General features: G+C 43.0%; 1 protein-coding gene across 1 annotated transcript in view; it reads right to left on the bottom strand.

Annotated features, from left to right (window-relative positions):
* URB1 (URB1 ribosome biogenesis homolog) overlaps positions 1–21396 on the bottom strand; it is a 39940-nt gene that overhangs the window by 12986 nt on the left and 5558 nt on the right. The window contains exons 5-26 of the mRNA XM_059870411.1: positions 20489–20585; positions 19311–19396; positions 18046–18171; positions 17233–17363; positions 16743–16938; positions 16144–16281; positions 15580–15753; positions 14856–15003; positions 12390–12512; positions 12002–12114; positions 11012–11131; positions 8725–8841; positions 7940–8078; positions 7021–7191; positions 5878–6074; positions 5121–5345; positions 4392–4571; positions 2893–3754; positions 1827–2028; positions 1459–1636; positions 829–887; positions 491–684 (exon numbers count right to left, since the gene is read on the bottom strand). Coding sequence (XP_059726394.1) covers positions 491–684; positions 829–887; positions 1459–1636; positions 1827–2028; positions 2893–3754; positions 4392–4571; positions 5121–5345; positions 5878–6074; positions 7021–7191; positions 7940–8078; positions 8725–8841; positions 11012–11131; positions 12002–12114; positions 12390–12512; positions 14856–15003; positions 15580–15753; positions 16144–16281; positions 16743–16938; positions 17233–17363; positions 18046–18171; positions 19311–19396; positions 20489–20585 — 3976 coding nt within the window. The remainder of the gene's footprint in view (positions 1–490; positions 685–828; positions 888–1458; positions 1637–1826; positions 2029–2892; positions 3755–4391; positions 4572–5120; positions 5346–5877; positions 6075–7020; positions 7192–7939; positions 8079–8724; positions 8842–11011; positions 11132–12001; positions 12115–12389; positions 12513–14855; positions 15004–15579; positions 15754–16143; positions 16282–16742; positions 16939–17232; positions 17364–18045; positions 18172–19310; positions 19397–20488; positions 20586–21396) is intronic.

Raw genomic sequence — 21396 nt, 5'->3', positions numbered from 1 at the left:
GCATCCAATTTGTATTCCTCTGGAAGGATAACTCCTCATGAAAGGTTGCAATATGAAAAACACGCAATTTAAATTGCCATTTTTGATAAAACTTCCAAAATCAACTTTAAATCTCTTCTATCAAACTATTTTAAAACAGGTTTAAACATCACAGGACCTATGTGCACTTCAGTGATCTTACACTAACTGCCTCACAGAAATCAAAAGAATCAATCCAAGACTTCGACTGGGTTAAAAATACCAGAAAAACAAACAAAGACCCAAACCCACCCTTCCAGTAGTTTTAAAAACAGAAGTGTTTAAAACCAGCATAAAATGAATGTACCATTTGGATCCAAGCAGAGGTACAATTTAAACGCCAGTATTCTGGAACTGTTAATAACTCTGCAAGTATTTACATGGGTGGGTGTGTTACTGGATGGAGAGAATACAATGCAAGAAAGACAAGATTAACTGTATTTAGTATGGGAAGAAGATGATTAAAAAATACCTCTTGTCTGGGTGTTCGTGCCATCTTCTTCTCTTGACCTCAGGATGGCTGAGAGAAATAGAGAGTGCTGTGTGACCATCATGTGAAGTTTGGAGAGCTTGACTAAGCTCTGACTAAGTGAGGATTCTTGCTTGTACAGTAACTGGATGGCAGCGTTCAGGACCTTCAGAAATGTTTCATCTCTGTAACGGAACCTTTGGGAGAAGGATCACAGAGAAGTCAGATCACTACCAAACCCAAGGAAACCTGCTTGAAATTAAGAGTTGTTTAAGAAATGAGAACTTGGCAAAGAAAATGGACTTCGTAAAACCAAACCAAATTAAAATGAAAACACTTACTTGAGTCCTGTCTTCACAAGGCTGCACCAGTCATCTGGGTCCACTTCTTCAACCACACACTGTGTGCAGCAGTAAAAAGAGGTGCTGGTTTACATTTGGCACACGGAGCTTCTACAGCAATTTTAGTTCAAGGGACACTAAGAACATGCAAGCCAAACACTCATGTGGGGTGATCAGAGCTCAAACCAAGGGAACGGTACAGAGGGAGTGCCCAAGTACTGTTCTTCAAGATCAAAGTCTGGAATTCTATTTATGATCAACCAGATTTTTGCCCCAGACTTCAGATGGCATGGCAGGTGGGTCTTGGCAAAAGTATCTCTATCATTTTTTTTAATTAAAAAACAAAAAAATTCCACTGGTAACCTTTGATTTCTTACTCCTAAACTGCTCAAACTGCTTCAAACAGTTCCTGTCTTCAAAGGGGATTCCTACCAGAAAGCCATCATCAAGAACATAAAACTGCTTCATATCAAGAATTATCAGGACTCTGCAAAAGCTATTAAAAGTCCATGGAAACCAGAATCCATAAAACAGGAAATCAAGGCCAATCTGTATTTACAAAATCTACAACTGCCCAATCACACATATGCATATAGTTCCAACCATGGCAAAGCAGATAAGAAGTCTCACCAATAATTCCTCTAGCCTCAGCAGCATGGACCTCTCCACTTCTTGCTTGCTTTCATCTTTACTGCTGCTGTACATGGCAACTAAGCCCTTTATGCAGGCTGACAAGAGATGTCTCCTCCAGGAATGCAGCTCCTCTGAGTTTTTAAGCACTGTGGATATGGCATCTGCCACGGCCCAACTGCAGAGAGACAATTGTTGCTTCTTTAATTACTATTTTAACTTGGTTTTGTATATATTAAAGATGTCTTGCTGCCAAAGCACAAAGTAACAGATTCTCTGAGGAGAGGATGCTGTTACTGCTCCCATTCCTATCACAGTGCTTCCCAGGACAAACTGAGCCCTGAGGGAGGCACAGACACCCTGCCCACCTCTCTTCATTCCCTGCTCTCTCCAGAGCAGCAGGAAGGCAGTCCATTAGCTTGTGCAGCCCTTTGCTTTCCGAAGGTGGCAACAACTTTGACAGAATTTGCAGTTTCAGAGAGGCCTCGCGCAACGCTCCGGTGTCCTGAATTGCGGCACAGAGCTCCTTCCACAGGGCTTTCCTCAGGACAGGTGTGACAGCCGACACAACTGTTGGGAGAGCAGAAGGCACAGGTTCCACCACCTGCAGGTGTTAAACTACAACACACTAATCCCAAATCACTTTCTAAGCCAGGCCCAGACCACCCAAATTCTAGGAAATGATGCTACAGCAGCTGCGAATCTGTTACAGAGAAGTGCTACAACAGAGGCTCACTTCTTTACCCATCCTCTGCTTCCCAGGGTGCTGACAAGGTCTTATCACTGCTTGCTTATCTCTACCTTGTACGTAGAGCTACAGTCCACCTGTTTCCTATGCTATTGACACTTCTGGGCAATAAAAGAAATTAAATTAAAGTGATCCTGTTCTATCCAGTTGAACCCTAACTCATCGTTTTGCTGGTAGAGATTTAACACACTTGTCCATAGATGTAATGCTGCTGTGGGTTTGGAAAGTCCTGGAGGGCATTACTGCAGCCAGCCCACAGCTGGAGATTTGTTTCAGAAGAAATTTTTGGACTCTGTAACAGTGAAAGCTCAGGTTCTGCAAAAACCATCTGGCCATGGCATTGTGCACTCCAGACACTCTTCTATCCGTGCCTGAGCAAAAGGTGTTACCTCCTGTACTAAACCAAGAGAAGCACAATGACAGATTTTCACATGCACTGAGCATTAAATAAGGGCTTCAAAGGAGAAATCTGGGCAGCAGCAGCTGTAAGAGCACCTGGCTTCAGTCAAGAGCCAACCCTCAGAACAGCTCTTCACCTTTAGTGCTGCAGAGGTACTTCCAAGACAGTCTTTAGAGGCCAGACACCTAAGTTTTATCACCTTTATCTATTGTGTAAAGATTCCAGCAGGACCTAAACAGGGAATTTGGCCTCCTGAATCACAAGCAGGGCTCAGCAGTGCCTTTACCTGCGGAAGGTCGGCTGAAGCCAAACTGGTCTCTGCATTGCAAATACGCATTAATGAGTGGAAGAAAGCTCTCCATGCGTTTCCTGAGGTACTTCCCAGTGGCACTGCTCAGACACCAGAGCTCAAACTGCAGCAGGTGAGTCCTGGAGTGCTGGATCAGCACGGCCACAATGGCCAGGGAGGTGTGTGAGCACTGGGCAAGGCAGTGAGCCTGAACCTCGACACCAACGGCGAGAGCAAGGACTGGCTCACTCTGGAGAGCCTGCAGGAAAACTTCCTCCAAATCTTTGCTGGCCGATGCTGACATCAATATTCCCAAAGCTTTAATGTGCCCTGTGGATAGCAGAAATTCTCCTTGCTGGGGATGCCTTTGGTAGCTGTCTGTAAGGAGCTTCACCAAAACTTGTCCATAGAAGTTTAACTGCTTCCCTTTTTTAGGGGATTTTTCAGATTTCGGATCAGTCAAGCTCATCTCAGGAAGCTGCAGCATGGTTAGAGTGATCTCCTTCAGCTGAGCTGCAGTCATGTACATGTGCAGCTGCTCCAGAGCCTGCAGCTGGTGAGACTTCCTGGGACAGACCTGGCTGCTGCCCTTCCCCACAGTCTGCAGCTCTTCCAGGACACTTTTTGTGATAGCTTCGAAGTACTTGGACAAGATGTGTCTGTGATCTGTTGTGATGCCCTGCACGATGGGGGCAGCTGTTTTCAGCAGCTGGAGCACCCCGGAACTGAGGTGAGCTGACAGGAGCCTCACAGTGACAGGGTTCAATCCAGGCTGAGGAATAGAGCGCAGTTCCAAGGCCAGGAACCAGCTCTCCAGGGTAGGATGTCTGAAAATCAAGGTGAGTGTATCCTCCAGTGTCTGTAACAAACAGAGCTAACAATTAATTAATAATCACAGTGCAGGGTAAAAAAAACCACCTAGTTCACCTGCCTATTTTCCACAGATTGGAAATATTACAATTAAATTACAATATTACAATTATTGAACATGAAATTGTCTATTAGCTGGCCAGGAGAGAAAAAATATTACTAAATTACAAGCACATAAATATCATTCTCCCAACATTTATGCTGTTATACTGAACATTCTAAACATGTCTAAGCTCATCTCCAGAGGAAAACTAAATATTCTAGGCTTCATCAACACATTCTAATCTCCACAAATTCACAGAACAGGTGGAAGAGGGAGAAAAATTCACTCCTTTCATAAATTCATAATTTTCACACTGGGCTGAGGGAATACATTTCTTTCTGCAAAGGTGATCTCTTTCAGGACCTCTCCTGACTGTGCTCCAGCTCAGGGGTGAGACTGTGGATGATGCAGCTGGGTCACATCTCCAGACAACAGTTTTGCAACTGCTGGACCACATGCTCTATGTTCCTAAATTCTCCTCCAAGACCTTAACAGAACCTCTCTGTTCAGCAAAACTATTCCCTAGAGAATCAATCAAACCCAAGTTTACTAATAGGTGTCCTTGAATCAAGGGATTTGGTACCTTGTCATTTGAAGACACTTCTGTCATCAGAGACTCCTCATCCATAAAGAGATCTGACTCAGCCTGACGCTCTTCCTGCTTCTGTTGCTGGTCCAGCTTTATTTGATTGCCCCGGCACAACAAGATGCTCAGAATGTCCACATAGAGGTCAACGAGTTGAGGACCCAAAGTTTTACCAACCTATAAAAATAAAGGCATCTTGGAAGTGAAAAAAAGAGGAGAATGGGAGCAGAAAGGTAATTATCCAACAGGAATTGGAGTTAACTAAGAACTACTTAGATTACAACTTCTCCTTGGGGAAGGAACCACTTCTCTATGTAGAAACCTGATTCTAAGAGAAGTCTCAGGTTGCCAAATAACTATTGATAGATTTTCATTTACACTGTGACATTTGGAGTTATTGAATTTTAGTGGCTAGTGAATTTTACTCTCTGGAAAGGCTTCTCAGGGAGATCCAAGAGCTGGATTAAAATCTTGAGTTTATTTACACTCACACCCATCAGTAAGGTAACCCATGCAAAGTAAATCCAACATTCTTCAATAATCAGAAGAACTGACATTTGTTTACAAATTAGGTGCAGTTTTGCATGGTGCTGTGCAGCCTCAGAGCCAAGTAGAGAAAAAAGAGCTACAGAACTGGAACCTAAGTTTTTACAGTCAAGTCATTTGTACCTTCTACCTTAAAATAAACCAAACATAACCACAATATTATTACAGTATTGCTCTTACATTGCTGAAGTTCTCCACTGTGGATTTCAGGTATAGCAGCACATGCTTTACTCCCAACAAAAGCTGGTCAGGGGGGAGCCAGGAAGCCAAGTCTCTCAATTTTGTCTGAACACCATCTTCCAGTAAGGTATTGCTTCCTCTCTCATAGGCACTCTTTAGCAAAGCAGCAAATACAGAATCCAGTGCCACAGTAGGTTCTTCACTTACCCCCTTGTGGTTTTTAAACTGTTTAAAGTGAAAAAAAGCATAAGAGAACAACACTTATGAGTATGAAACAAGAATCTCTTCAGCCACCTTTGTTCTGAGATGAGCTCTGAGCTGAACTCAGGCTGAAGCTCCAGGAGCACAAGTCTGCAGTCCTGCCAGAACAGAGCTGTCCAGCAGTGTCCCCAGGGGAATCTGATGTAGTGTTCACTGCTGAACTGAGAAAAACTCACCACACCCAGCCCAGGGGGCCTGTGATCCTCTACCCACCCAGGGGGAACTCCAGGCACTGTAAACAGAGGGCTCTGCAGTGCCTGGTGAGGAGTCTGTGTATGTCCCCTGAGCCCTGGTATCACCTCCCAAACAGCACACATACCTCTAGTGTCATCAGAGAAAAGCCCTGGAGCAAATTTGTGTCCCAACGTGATCAACAAGAAATGCAGAACTAGCTCAATAAAAATGCTGTTTCTAATGGAAATTGTAACCTCTGTAAACTGTAAGGTTTTTATAGGGATACTGGCTCAAGAATTCAGTGACTTCAGGTATTCCATACCACAGATTCCTGGGATTGCTTGGGTATCCAGAGTTTATAGTATTGGTTAAACTGGTAGAGCTGAGGATACTTAGCAACTTTCAGGGACTTGAGATCTTTGTCATAGAGCTGGAACATCAAACAGAGAGCAAGGGGTTCTCTCTGAGAGTGCAGGAGGTCAGTGAAAACAGCAACAAGGTACTCCACAATGTGTGCTCCTAGAAAAGCAAAAATAAATTGAACAATTGACATGAGCAAAGATCCTGGGGCAACCCTCCTTACTGTGAGCCTTGGCAGCAGCCCACAGAGCGTCATGCAGAAAAGTACTGAATAAGATCAAAAAGTGCTTGTAGTGACCTAGACAAGTGTTCCTGACCACTGAGGTACCTCAAAAATCCTCCACACATTAGTTCTTGCTGAAGCAAATAATCCACCTTCACTGTGTTGTGCTAAACATGCCTGGTTTTAACAGGAAGGTGCCAAGCACCAGCTCAGAGAAGAACTGATTTGTACTGGGGGGCACACACCCCAGTTAATGTGTACAAGTTAAATAGAATTTTCTTTCAGAACTGGAACTTTCAGTACACCCCAAGTGCTACTTGACTGCCAAATACACACAGAGGACTTAGTGAGGTGCTGTGGTGCTGGCAAATCCTGCTCCAAGCCCACCTGTTGCCCCTGTGATTTTAACACTTCCCTCAAGGAGGTGGTAGAACTTTGCAAAATTTGCCACCAGAGCTTTATTTCTGAAGTTGTCTTTGGAAAATGCATCCATTTCCTACTTAACCATGCCGTCCTCTCTCCCTGATCTCGGGAAGAGCTGCCCACAGGCATGGAAACCACCTTCCTCTCCTGACCTCCACACTCTGTCCTTAAACACTCTGTTACTGAAGCCAACTACTTCCAGAGCAAGATGTCCATGCAGGGACAGTGCCTTTCTCTTTAGGGTCAGGGAAAAGGGGCAGAAGCACCTACAGAGCTTCAATGCCTCTCTTTGAGCACAAAACACCATGAATCTGCACCTCCTTCTGCTTGCAGGGAAGATAAAATATCTCAAGGTAAAAAATTATAAATGGTAAAAAATTATTAGAAAGGGGTAAAAACGACGCCACTTTCATTCCACTGACAGAAATGACATGTAAAACCAAAAAAAAAAATCTGTACCTGCTCCATCTTCAGACTGAAGCAACAGTGTATTCCTGGCTTCTAATGCAGCAGGGACAACAGCACTGAAGGGAAATGTTTGGATAATCATGTCTTCATTTAAAGAGAACCCAATTTCTTCATCAAAGTCATCATTGCCCTCGATCAGAACATCCACCATATCCAGGACATCTGTTAAGTGAAGGAAAAAATGTAAGCAGAGGATCCAGACTAACTGGAAAAACAACAGAGGTAGAATGCAACACTCCAGGAACACAAGGCATCTTTTTAGTTGCTAAAAAAAAAAAAAAAAAAAAAAAAAAAAAAAAAAAAAAAAAAAAGAAAAACAAAAGAAAAACAAAAGAAAAACAAAGAAAAAAAAAAGAAAAAAAGCCACATTTGTCACTTGTCAGGCAAAACAATGTTAAGTGCAACACAAAAATCACAGCTTTCAATGCTGCTGTCCAGCACAGGTTGCCCAGAGCAGCTGTGGCTGCCCCCTGGATCCCTGGAAGTGTCCAAAGCCAGGCTGCACGGGGCTTGGAGCATCCTGGGCTACTGAAAAGTGTCCCTGCCCATGGCAGTGGCTGGAACTGGATGAGCTTTAAAAGGTGCCTTCCCATCCAAGCCATTCTGGGATTCCATGATTCTGTGAACAGCCTCAGGCAGAAGGACTAAATGTCTATTTTAGCTCAAAAATGATGCTGCAAGAGCATGAGGAGAGGTTTCAAATACTGTTGAAGTGGCACAACCACATAAAAAACTATGTTTGGGGGTAAACTGGTAACTTTGCAATTCCAACTTCTGATACAGAGGGCTGAATCCCTGGAGGTCCTCATATAACAGGATTTCTATAGTTATTCATCTCTAGTTTGCTGATTAGGGCTAGAAAATGTAGCCCCAGGTCGTGGAATTCTGTTGTTGAGGGGTCACCACATACCATCAATGTGAGAGACAGGGATGCTGATGTTATCAGAGTCCTGTTTAAACATAGCAACCTGGAGCATGCTGGCTTCCTGAACCACATCTGCTGCCTTGTCTGTGTAGGGATAGGGCTTTGTCACCAGCTTCAGCAGGATCTGTCAGCAGAGGTGGGGAGAAAAGTAAGTGCAATGGCTGTCAAGTGCAGGGGAACCATCTGTTGCTAAGAAAGACAATGAGCTAAAAGTAGTTGGAAGCTGGGCAGCTTTTAGGAGGACAACTTCCATATTACTTCTGCAGGATTCTGTCTATGGCTCCTGCTCTACAGGGGACACTGATAGAAAAAAATGAAAGTCCACTGCACTTTGGCATCTAGAATGCTACCACAGACTGAGTCCCTGGGGAGACCGCACTGGAAATGAAGCACTGGGCATTCAGCATCCTGAAGAGTAAACAGGAAGTGTCAGCTTTCCTTGTACAAGATCCCAATTTACTGAGGTCTGATAATTTTGGCACCTCAAGAGGAGATAAAAGCTATTCCCACATACAACACTCTACCCTTATACCAACAATGCCTTAATAATAACTGATCTTTTTGGATTTAATTTTCCTCCAAATAATTTCACTGTCCCTCCTGCAAGAACAATCCCACCTCTGTATAAAGAATCCCAAACAATGCTTTTCTCAGAATTCACTCATTGGTCTTTGACAGGTTTCTCAACAATAGCAACAAAATCTCTAGTTTCCACTACACTACTCTTCGCATTGTTCATCCAGCTAATTAGCTAATTTGAACACTGTTACCCTTTCCAAAAACTGAATCACTGCTTCCTTCTCATCTTCTTTTGTATTATCCAAGTGTTCCAGCCAAACTGAAAGTTCCTTCCATGTGTACTCAAACACTCCACTGTCACGTAAAACCTGTCCAGGAAACAAAGGGGGAGGTATGTAAATAAACCTCAAAATACCTAAAATACAAAACCCCAAGAGATACAGATCTTGTTGTGTAGTAACTTCATGATTCCTTCTTTTGGGAAAGAAAAGAAGAGCAGGTTGATGAAAAGAAGTATCTGTGACTCTCCTCACCCCCTCAGTTCAAGAGGCCTTATTCCCACTCACTAGGGGGATTTTGACTGCATAGTGGACAATAAAAATCTTACTTCTATAAGTTTTGGAAAGCAGGTTATACTGCTTTCAGAGGGTTGTACATCTTTATATCATCACAGGCAGAAAAAAAAAAGTGCCTTAAAAATACCCTGTAGGGGAGATTTAAAAACTGCTGATCTAACATAAAGGAAAATCATTGCTAAATTAAACCTAAATCAGGCTACATGTACATAAAACAATTAGGCAGATGGATGAACAGTCACGTAAATGAGCAGTGGGTTGTGACCACAGCAAGGTCCAAAAGTGCAGGTTGTGGGAGGTAGTGAGGTAGACCCAGATATACCACAACCAAGAGACAGGCTTTGACATATCTAGACATTTTCCCCACTTTCCTGCTCTCTAAATTCAGGCCCTGACCTCAGGAACCCAAACTAGGACACCATGGTTAAACTCCCTGCCCCTAGCTGCCAACAAGAGAGGAAACCTTGCCCAGCTTCCTGACTCTGGCACCCACACTACACAGGATCAATCTGTGCCTTTGCTTCTCTCCACACACAAAATAAAAGGAAGCCATCACAACTCATTTGTTCTACATTTACTCTGTGCACAACACCAGCAACTCTAAAAATAACTGCTGCTTACATGAATATGACAGGGTAATTCATTTAAATAAAGAAAAAACGAAGGAAAAAGGATTCATTTTAATATAATTGACTATTTTTGGCAGAGTCTTGAAATAGAAATGCACTTGCAGCTCTCACAGAAACAGGCAGGAACAGAATGTGAAATCCAAAAACAAGCCTTCAGTTACGTGGCACGGCATAGAAAAATAAGTCCTTACCATCTATTCTTAGCAGCCTTTCTGCTGACATAACTGTCCTAACTTCCCTGTTCCTGCACTCCAGAGAAAATGCAATGGCCTGAAGTGGAAAGTGGACACAAGAACAAGTAAGGCAGTCCATGTTCCCACCTGGCAAAAGAAATCCAAAACCACCAGAAAAACTGCACATTTTGAGCAGGTTTTGGTTCAGGCATTCATTACTGGGAGACCTGGAGAACCTGCCTTTAAACCCTTGCAAGGGCCAAGGGCAACTAAACCCCAGTTTGATCACTGGAACTTTGGTCTGGTGGACTGAATATTACAATGGCACTCTCTGATTTCAGCTAAATGCAAAAATTCAATGCACAAAGCTGGGTACAAATTGGTGTGCCACGATTACTGCAGGACACTGCATGAAGAGCCCTGTCCAGGGCCAGTACAGCTTCCTGGATTTTCTCTTGGCATGACAGTTTGGTTGTATTTATTCCTGATGTAAATCCCTACTCCTATTCAGATAACTAAAAGATGACCTCTTTTAATAAGGTGCTAAAAACAACAGCCCCTGATGTCTTGTGGACTTGCAGTTGACCAGTTTTTCCTGAAAAGTCAAATAACTAATTTAAATGTACAGAAGGGGATTTTGATTAATTTTTAAAGACAAAAAGTACTCCTGGCATCAAAGCTTGTACCAGACAGTAGCAGAGAGGACTATTTTGCAGGGCCAGAGCAAACCATCTAAGGCTTATGCAAGGCTGCAGTGCTGAAGTACAGATTAAATAAAAATGATAAAAAATAAAACTCAAAAGTAATCTCTTCTTGATTAATGCAAAGACCTTTGCAGGCACAAATTACATTAATTTATTACAGTGCCAGAGTTAATTCAGCCTAGGAGGAGTGGGAACACATTAAAGACATTTTCCTTAATCTTTCATCAACTGCTGCAGGGAAGTCAGTTCACAGCATTCATTTCCACAAAATATTTTGTTAATAGCCTGTTATCTGACAGCAAATTCCAACAACAGTCACAAGAAACAGGAAAGGAGACTCTGTTGACCACACAACCATGCAGTAAAGGTATCTGCTTTAAGAAAAAATTCTACAATCCCGAAATTTCAGACCAGTGGGATATAGTGAATATCCTGGTATTTCAATTCAAATGCTTACCTTGATGATTAATTTTTTGGTGGAAACTTTCAGATGAGAATGGGTACTTGTAACAAACATTTTCATCAGTAAATAGAAGACTGATTTTTCACCAGATATCTTCTCTGTGTCAGAGATGTTCTACAAGAAAAATAGATTAAAATTCCTCTGCTACAGCAACACTGTAGAGGACTATGTTGCACTGAGACTGATGTGTAAGGTGAGTGTGTTATAAGGTAAGTGTGTTAAGTGTGTAAGGTAAGTGTTTACAGACCTGCCCCAAAGTCCCAAGGCCAGAAATGAATGGGATCATTTACACTATTTTGCATTTCATGAGCCAGGATCATTGTACTCACTTGTAAAATGCTTTCCTGGAAAGTGGAAGAAGACAGCAGTAGCAGAAACCCCAACTACTACCAGGACCCAAGACAAAGCCACCTCCCTCAATCATATTTTACTCCTCAATCATTCCATGTCTGTCCCCGTTACAACACCCCGTGGCTGTCTCTGCTTCTCCTCAAAGCCAAGACCACTCCTTTCTCCTGACATGACAAGCAAGCTCTTGATAGAGCTCTTATTTTACAAGCCTGCAGTAAAAAAGAGCTGGGGCCCTGATGGTTTCCACAAATTTTGGGGAGCATTAAAAAATGTTGGCATCTTCCTTGGGAAGGGGTGGGATGGCTGCCATCAATGGCTCATTTCCCTATCTGCAACCTCAGGCTTTCCAGACAAGGGGAAATCAGCACATTGTCACTTGTGCTCCTCTCCAGAGACACAAAGACCTACTGGAACTTTCTCCTGTGCTCACCAGGGAGGGAAAAAATGTTGTCCCCATAAAAAACCTTTCAGATCAGAAGGGATTTTTCACCACTGCTGAGAATGTAACTCCTGCTGGCTTTACAAAAGGGTCACCTCCTAAAATGACTGGACTAATTTAAAACTAGGCAATGTCAGATGGAAAGATTTGAGGACAACAGACCAAGGAAAGAAAGATTTCCATCGGCCTCTTACCTGTACTTTGAACCAGGCAAATTTATTGGCGGGAAGTTCCAAAGCCACTTTCAGGATATGGTGCTGCAGGAGAGGAGGGACCTCCTCCCGCAGGCCCTCTTCAGTGACTATACCTGAGGTGTGAAAGCAAGAAACCAGCTTCAGTTTGGTCCAACTTCTTGAAATCTCAGAATACTCATGTTTTAGGGTTTAAAACACAATGGTGAGACAAGCTGGCCACTCAAAGATCTTCATATCGTGGGATCCCCAGACGTACTGCAACTAAGGTTGGCCGACCCAAGGTGAGAATCCAGCCCTCAGAGGGAGAAAAGCAAACATTCCCTTCTGCTGTGGACTTTGTAAACAGCCAGAGAAAACAGGGGAGGCAATACAAATACCCATCACATACCTTTTATCAGCTTGCTAAAATCAAAGTTGCTCTGTGCTACCAAGTGGGGCACAACCTTCTGATACAGACATATGACCTGAAGCAGTGCAGCTTTCAGAAGCAGCATCTCAGCATCATCTGAACCTAAACAAAATGTTTCCATCATTAGTTTCTTCTTTCATAGCAAGAGTGCACAGCGTCCCACCTCCATCAGCCAGCAGGAGAATCAATAACTGTATTTCCAGCAGATTTGTCTAGGAAATGACCTGCTATCTTCCCAACAAGAAGAACGAGAAAAACACCTGTGGAATCTCCAGTTTCATTCCCCAGCATTCCTGTATGAACACTTTCAAAACTAAATCTGCTTATTCAGAGCTTAGATTGAGAGCTGTCATTTCTAATTTGACTCAGAAGTGCTCACACATATAAAACACAACCTGAGCATCTGAATACTCACTGTAAGAATCCCACCCATCCCACTGCTGTTTAAGGCTGAATAATAGGAAAAAGTGAAGGAAAGGATATGGCCATGCTGCTGATTTCTGGGGACACTACCTTTAGCTAATGTCAGGTAGCTTTGGCTGGTGAAGTGCTCCAGACAGTGCACCACAGTTCGGTGCAAATTTATTATTTCAGTTAAAAACTTTTTTCTTTCCCCTTTCAAAGTAATACTTTATCAGTGTAAGCTCCTGGCAAGAGGCAGATAACAAATACCCACATGAGAGAAACACCAATAGCACTTAAAGCAAATGTTTACTTCCTAGGAAAAGCCATCTCAGGTTTCAGTTGTAACATGAAGAGCCATAAAAGCTACTTGTTATCCAGTCATTAATGAAAAAAAGCAAAGAACATGAGCCAAAACACGTAACACCTAACTTTTTCCTATTTACTTGGTCTCCCTCGCAGAGTTTGGAGGAACAGGATGAATGCCATGGATAAACTTTGTTTGCCTGAGTCTCAGCTCCCATTAGAAAAGAACTCTCTAGTGACCACAAGGCAAATAAAGCTGTAAAAGGTGAACTGGGAGCAAGTGACACAGCATTACCACCTCAGAACGCTGAGGAACTACAGCTACAGTCCTACAGAAATGAGCTGCTTCACTGCTTTCCAGGCCTTGGACTGTCAGTGACAACAACATTTTGCTGCCCAAAGGGAGGCACAGAAGGACATCCACTGAAAAGCCTTTTGCTCCAGGAAGTCTCTCTGTGGAATATGCCCTGTGAAGGGTAAAACTGTTTGCAGATTAATCTCTAGCCCACAAGGAAAACTTCACAGGCCATTGGCCAAGATACAGACAATCCTGAAACTCCCCATTCCCTGCAATGGAACTGTGGAAGGAAGCCCTTTGGGAGGGACACTGGATTTGAGAGAGGAAAACTGAAGCCTCCACTCCATCCCTCTCCCCCTCTTCCAACACTCATCATTCCACTCCGGTGTTACATCAATTCAAGCATTTGTGTAGCTACAGTAACTAACTGCTAAAAAAAAACACCTCCTGGTGAAATAACTCGGACAAACAAAAATCTCTCCAAAAGTTATTTTTCAGGCATATCAGTCTTCCTGCCAGTTTTATTTTGTGGCTGTGAGACAGCTACTAGCATGGAAAGCTCAAGGGCAGGAGGGCTGAGTTCAGCAAGAGGAACAGCAGAGCCCTGCACCTGAGGAGGAACAGCCCCATTCACCAGTACCTTCTGGGGGTCACCCAAGCACACAGCAGGTTGCCAGGGAAGGCCTGGGTGTCCTGGTGTCAGGGAGCTGCCCCTTCCCTTCCTCTCAGCACTGGGAGGCCAAACCAGGAACGTTGTGCTCAGGTCTGGACTCCCCAGAAAATGGAGACACGGGGGAGAGGCCAGCAGAGGCTCACAAAAATGGTGAAGGGACTGGAACATCTCTCCTGTGAGGAATGGCTGGGGGAGCTGGGACTGTTCAGACTGAAGAGAAGGCTCAGGGGCATCTTACAAACGTGTATGAGCACCTGAGTGAGCGTGCAAAGATGACAGTGCCAAGCTCCTCCCAGAAACACCTGGGGGCAGGAGCAGAGGCACAGGGCACAAAGTGAAACACAGGAACACTCCCAGCATAAGGAAACACTTTTTGACTTGGGCAACCATGCAGATTGCCCAAAGAGGTTCTGGAGTCTCCATCCTTGGAGAGGTTCAAAAGCTGTGTGAATGTGGACCTGGGTAACCACGTTTAGGCAGAGGTATCAGGCAAGATGATTTACAGAGATCCCTTCCAACCTCAACCATTCTGTGATTCTGGGACAGCCAAGTCAAACTGCTTAACCTTCTAGCAGCAGTGGCAGCCTACATGTTGAACTGGGTTCTCAGGCAATTCTAATGGCCTGAACATGAACTGAACAAAGCAAAGGTGAGCAGTAAATACACAAGTGAGATCTGGATTCTCCTGAAGTTAAGGGTAGGATGAGGGTTTCACATCACTCATTCCCACAGAGATAGAAGCTGTAACTCCACCTGCTTTGCCTACCATGCTGCTCAGCAACTTCTGTCTCAGTCATTGCCTTCACGGTGGAGACATCTCCTTCCTTTTTCTCTGCTGGGCCATTGTTGTGTTCTCTCTCTTGCTTCAGAAGGGACTGCCAGACAGCCACTATACTAGTCATGTCTGGCAAAACCTAAAAGCAAAAAGGGTAAATTGCAACAGCTCTCCTTTGTAAGACAAAGATCCTGTGATAAATACATCCCCAAACACCTAACAGGAAGATATGCTGCTCTTCACAAAGGTTGGAAGTGACCTTGTGTGCAATCAGAGCATGACATAAAATCAAGCACTGTACTTCCACTTCTGCCTAACACAAGTACTGGAAAGAACATTTCATTGAAAAGGCTTCCTGTGAAAAATTTGTTCGGTTCTTCTTCCTCATGGCATATTTTCAACTCAAGTGCTCTCTTGTTCAGTAACTTCTGAGTAACCTCTGATGGCTACACTGACTTTAACCAGGAAGAGAACTTGCTTCCTGCTCTTGGAAATCATTTGCAGCACAACAGCCATTATTGCTGCAGATCTGTCTCCCCACAGAATTTTATCTGCATTCCCATCAGGCAGACATGTCAGGAAGCGTAGGCTCCTACCCCACCATTTAACCCACAGCCTCCCCAGGGTACCATCTCTTGGCACCTCAGCTGCAGCCGTTCCAGGACAAAGTACAGGGGAGAGCAGTTGTCTGCTGCAACTGTTCCTTTCTTCCTACCTTGCTGACAGCTTCTCTGTAGAGCTGCACAAACTCCTGCCCTGCTGGCAGTGTGTAGATTTGTGACCTTTGCCAGGTTTCTTCAGACAAACAGTGCTGAATGTTCCTCAGGGCTCTTCTCAGCACCATGGACATCAGTGATAGGATGGTCTGCTTCACCTCTGTGCTGGGCAACTAAAAGAAGGAAGTGAATTAATGACATTTCAGTGATTCCTGTTATGCTATGCAGAGAATCCGTACTCTGAATGTGTGTTAAAATTGGTCAATGAATTACTTATTTTCTATATCTTAGCTAGCAGTAAAGAATCCACAGGTTTTCAGATTCCCAGCCTAAAACATGAGTGGACAGCGGCAGAACTGGTGCTTGTGAAAGGCACCTGCAATCAGCATCAGTGATTTTAATTCATTTTCCAGTGCTTCACCAAGCCAGATTTATGCTGAGGCAGATAACATAAAACACAAGTAATTAACCAACTTAAGAAATTTCTTGAATGATCATACACTAAAATGAAACAGTACAAACTAGGACAGAAAAATCATTGAAATACTATAGACTGCTCTTACATTTAACCCTTGGGTGAACATTGTTCTATTGCACACTGCAGGGACCGTTGTTACCATCACCATAGAAAGCAATCTGGGAAGAGGAATAAATTCTGAAGTCTTAAAAGAATTAGAGATCTCTGGTTGAGCCTCATAGATCTGAAAGAAAAGAAACAAAAATTTAAGCCCCATTGATACATTTCCAGAGATGACAGCTTCCTCTGGGGAGCATTTTTCAGAAGGATTTTGACTTGTCGGAAGTATTGGCAACATTACATGTCAATTTTTATGCAAAAATGCTACAGAGCATCCTCCAGACCCCTACTCAACTAAATGGACCCTCTGTAAGCAACCAGCATCCCTGCTAAAGGCCATGCCTTTTCAAGAGATCCCAGATCCTACTTGCCCATTTTAAGCTAAACAAAGAGGCAGTGGAGCACTCACAAAGGACAAAAGGTTTTTCTAGTTGAGCTTTGATGTTGCTGCATCTCAAAAAATATGTCCTTGATGTGATGTTTTCCACTGTTTCTTAAACCAATTCCTTCACTACCAGCTAAGTTTACATGTTTACAGAGCCTCCTGCTCTGAGCATGGCTTTTTACCATCACCCATACTCTTACCTTCTTGAGTAACTTCATGTTGTCCATCCAAGCAGACTTCACTCTAGGAACAAAGGAATACTGGGTCTCCTTGAAGTATCTGTTCAATAAATCTGGGCATACTTTGAGAATATTCACCACGAGATCAGCAACCATTTCATCTTCTGTTGCAGTTTTTAAACCAAGCAGGAACTGCAGAAGTACCACATTTCCTCCCCTGTTGAAGACAAAAAAAAATTATTTTGAATAAGAAATCCTTATTTTGATACTTTCTATGGGATGTGAACTCTGCAGCTTCTCTAACTGTTAATTGAAGGCAAGATCTCTCACCCTCCTGGCATAATTTCTGAGTTTATACTCAAAGAAGTAAGAAATTAGTTTACCTCCACATTTTCTGCACGATAAACAGTGAATTAACATCACACGTTTCAGGGCAGATATGATAACTAGTGAGGTCGCTTTTGTTTCTAGCAAAAAATCCACGTACAATCCCAGCTGCCCCGTGACTTACTTGCCAGAAGTTCCCAGACTTGGATCATAGAACGTTATGCCATGTTTCAGAGAGCAGCAAAGGTCCATTAAGAAACTATGCACAAGTTCTCGTACCATTGCTTTTCCCACCTCCTCAGAACCCTGGGCCACCTATAAGAACCAAAAGGGAGTAAAAAAGGCATATGAGATTTGGCATCACAGGTATCAGCTTCACTCTACATTTTATATGGCTCCTCTTAGAGAAATACTGAAACAAAGTTTGGCTTTTGTTCAGATCAAAAAGAGATACTTCAGGACTTGAAGGTCCCTTCCAACCCAAACCATTCTGTGATTCTACAATTCCATAAACCTTTTAAATCCAGAACAACCCATGATGCCCACGGATGAGAAGACTCTTGACAACTGCGGCTGGGAAATCATTAATCATATGACTTACAGGGACTGCCAGGAACTCTAAGAACTTAAAGTGATTCAGAACTGAAATGTATGAATGGGGTCGGAGATTTGCACAGCTCCAAGCAAATATCTACTAGAAGAAACAGATCTCCTCCAAAGGGTGTTTATAATACATCAGGATGGGAGTGGCAAGGTCATTAGTATGTGGTAGAGGAATACAAGAGGACACACACAAAGGTGAAAAATCTGTAGCCAAAACCCAGTGAGAAGCAGCAGAAATTTGGGGGCTCTTTTTAAATAGGCTGAGTAGATCCCTCTTTTTGAGCTCATCAAGCTCAGAGCAACTGCGAGCTGTTTCAAAAGCTGGGGGCTGCAAGAGGAGGGGAAACAAAGGCAGCAGAAGGACTAAGAGTAACAAAGAAATAAATGGCCAGACCTTTAAATCCTCAGGGCTGACATCAGTAATCCCATTCCAACGGTAGAGTGAAGCGATGTGAACCAACACTTCTGCAGTGAAAAAACGCACCTTCTGTGTCTTGCTGATATTTTTGTTATGAACCACCTGAAAATGAGAAAAATGCAAACTCTTCCATCTATTGCAAGTTGTCACAAAACCATGGCAAAACAGCAAGGCGCCCCATTCTTCTAGTACACACAGAGCTGGCTCTCCTCACCACAGCAGAAACAGAAGAAACGTCCTGCCTGTCCTGTCAACACTTCTCTCACCGGCTCCTGCCCCACCCTGGCCCTACGCCAACCTCGGCAAACCCTGCACATGCTGGACAGGACAGATGTTCAGCTGAAGAGCACAGATCATGTTTAGAGCATCACAGCCACAGAACCAGGGGAACCTGGGTGTAGGCAGAGTAAAGCCTACTACAAATGAAGTTTGAATGAAAGGGAATACACAGTGGAGGAAGTTTCTCAGAAATTCTTCTGCTGTGCTTTACTGCTGGCATTGTTTTAATTCTCATTTTTCTTGCTAAGCCGAAAGAGTCATACAGTGTGCTGGGGTCCACCAATAATGCAACAGCTCATGATGTATGTATGATTCCCACATAGGAAAAGTTTTATTTGAAAAACAAAGTTCCAATGAGGTTTATTTTACATTTAACTGATTGCTTCTTTATTATCCTTCTTTTTCGTGTTATTGCAACAGCAAAATGAAAGAACATTTTTGGCTTTAATTGGTCAGTTGAGAAAAGCCCAAGTCTGAAGAAGGCCCTTATGGCTACACTCTAAATTTGAAACTATTTTTTTCTTCATTCTCTCAACTGGTCATGCAACAGCTTATGCAACATTGCTACTCAGAACAGATATTAAAAAGTCATAGATTCTGGAGCTAAAAACATTTTTAAATAAATAAAATACATCTCAGGTGCAGCTGCTCCACAAGCAACAAAAGCACCCCATGAAAGAGGCAGGGCCATGCTCGGAAGGAGACGGAGCACAGGAAAGGCAGCCACCACTAAACCAACTCTCTCACCTTTCAGCAATTCCTGCTTCCCTCTTTTCAATCCTGAGACAGTAATACAGCCAAGCTAGCAACCTCCAACACATATTATCAGTCACACACTGCAGCAGCACACTGCCAGCAGCCCTAAGAACTGAACACTGTGTGGGAAATCACTGCAGAACTGTTTTCAGCAGTGAGGAAAAGAGAAAACATGAGACAACACAAGTTTCAAGGGTGTACCATACCTTAGTTGTCAGTGTGGAAAGCAGAAGATTGACGGTAGAAACTCTGTCTTCTTTTATTTCAGAGCGAAGAATAGCTGGAATGAAATCTAAGAGGACATTTCAAACGTTAAGTCAAAATGTGAAAGCTCTTTTCACACTAAAATACTTCAGGGAATTCATACCCATTCCTCTTCCATGTCACATTATTTATCTTGCTGTTATATTCCAGGATGAACCAAAAGGCAGCAATCAGAGTTCAGAAGGATGATTACTATGGTTAGGAGCAAGTGATGCTGCCAAACCACTCTCATCTTGACTGGCCAACTTGCTGATTAACACTGCTACAGCATCTGTCAACCTAAATACATTTAGGGCCCTGAAATGCCTGAAATTCAAGTAATTTCATATTCCTCCCATTGAAGCACTTGTAATTGTTTCACTGAGTGATTCCCAAATGTTTGGATGTTCCATCTCCAGCTACATGCATCACCTTTTGGCTCACCAGTGCATCCCAACGTTAGACAACTTTAGTTTATAGAGAACTTGGGGCTCTTACAGGGGAATGAAAGCCACCTGTACTGACTGGGCCAAGGTGTGCAATCCCCAGCCTGAAAACTAAAAAACTGCCAGCACCTCAAGGAAATCAGCAGCCCTGAGCTAGCAGGAGCAAGAGAAGTAAATAATTACAGCCAGTTCTCAGCCCCCTGCCATTACTTGCTGCCAGCTAGGGGCTTAAGAATTTTTTTTTAAACAGTATTTCTAGATCCCTTCTGAATTGTCTCATAACTTTTCCAAGGGTCACAATTCACAGGGCAGAAAGGCAACTGAAGAACACCCTTTTCAAAAGAAAATTAATGCAACATATCCACTGTCTTATGAGCAAGGCTGGAAGCCATGAATTTTTTTTAATTGACTCTATGACCTTAAAGTTTTATATTAGATTTACATTTTTTTAATCTGTGTCACCACTTTATTTTTGCAAAGCTTTAGCAGATATCATATTGTTCTCAAGCAGGAGAGGCTTATTTACTACACTACCAAAGAAGTTTAAAGCTTTCAGATAATAAGATTAAAAATACATATTTAGCTTCTTATTAGTGCTCTCTACCTGGTTCACATTTTTAATTAGGTCATATTTATTATCACCTATAAATGACTGTGCCTGAAAAACAAAAACCCAACAAGCAATTCTGAAGTACCTTTTAATTCCAGCACCTGTGCCAAGATTGCATTGTCACCAGCAATGAGAAAGGAGAGAGCAAACTGAATGTAGGCCATGCGGACATCTGGTCTCCCCTGGAAACACAAAAATGTAAGTATAAAATTAAAAAATGTTGTTAGCACACAGATTGTACCCAACTGCAGAATTGATACTGCAGCTGCTGATTACCCCTAGAAGTGCCATAAATGGGTGCATGAAATAACTTCTATAAAAATGTTGCATGCAGCCACAGACATACATTTACATGCAATACATACACAGCATATTCAGCTACAAATCTTCTTGCATTAAACAGATCACTTTTACATAAAAAGAAAAATGTACTGGTTCACGTGCTTTTCAATTCTCAATGTATGAGACCAGGCCACAAATTTAAATTAAAAGGAAACACTAACAGCCGTTTCATGCCAAACCCTGCATCACTGAATTTCCTCCCTTGTGCACTGCTAGGTCAGTTCACAGAAATGCCCATAAAAGCTACCAACTCAGGCACAGCAGAAGCAGTGAAAGCTTGACCTGTAACAGCACCATAGGGTATGAACATTGAATCACAAAATGGTTTGAGCTGGAAGGGATCTTCAGGATCACCTCATTCCATGCCCTGCCATGGGCAGAGACACCTTCCACTATCCCAAGCCCGGTCCAACCTGGCCTTGGACACTTCCAGGGATGGGGCAGCTGCTTCTCTGGGCAACCTGTGCAGGACAGCATCTCATCACCCTCATGGCCCAGAGTCTCCTCCCAATATCTAATGTAAATATACCCTCTTTGAAAGAGTCACCCCTCATCCTACCACTACATTCCCTGACAGGGTCCCACCATCATTTACCATTTTTTAAAAACCTGCTGTGCAAAATTAAGCTGCAAGTTAAGAAGCCTGAAGGA

The sequence above is a fragment of the Haemorhous mexicanus genome, chromosome 2, assembly GCF_027477595.1.
Source record: "Haemorhous mexicanus isolate bHaeMex1 chromosome 2, bHaeMex1.pri, whole genome shotgun sequence".
Lineage (NCBI taxonomy): Eukaryota > Metazoa > Chordata > Aves > Passeriformes > Fringillidae > Haemorhous > Haemorhous mexicanus.
Note: the sequence above shows the minus strand (reverse complement) of the source record. Positions and strands in the feature narration are given on the sequence as shown.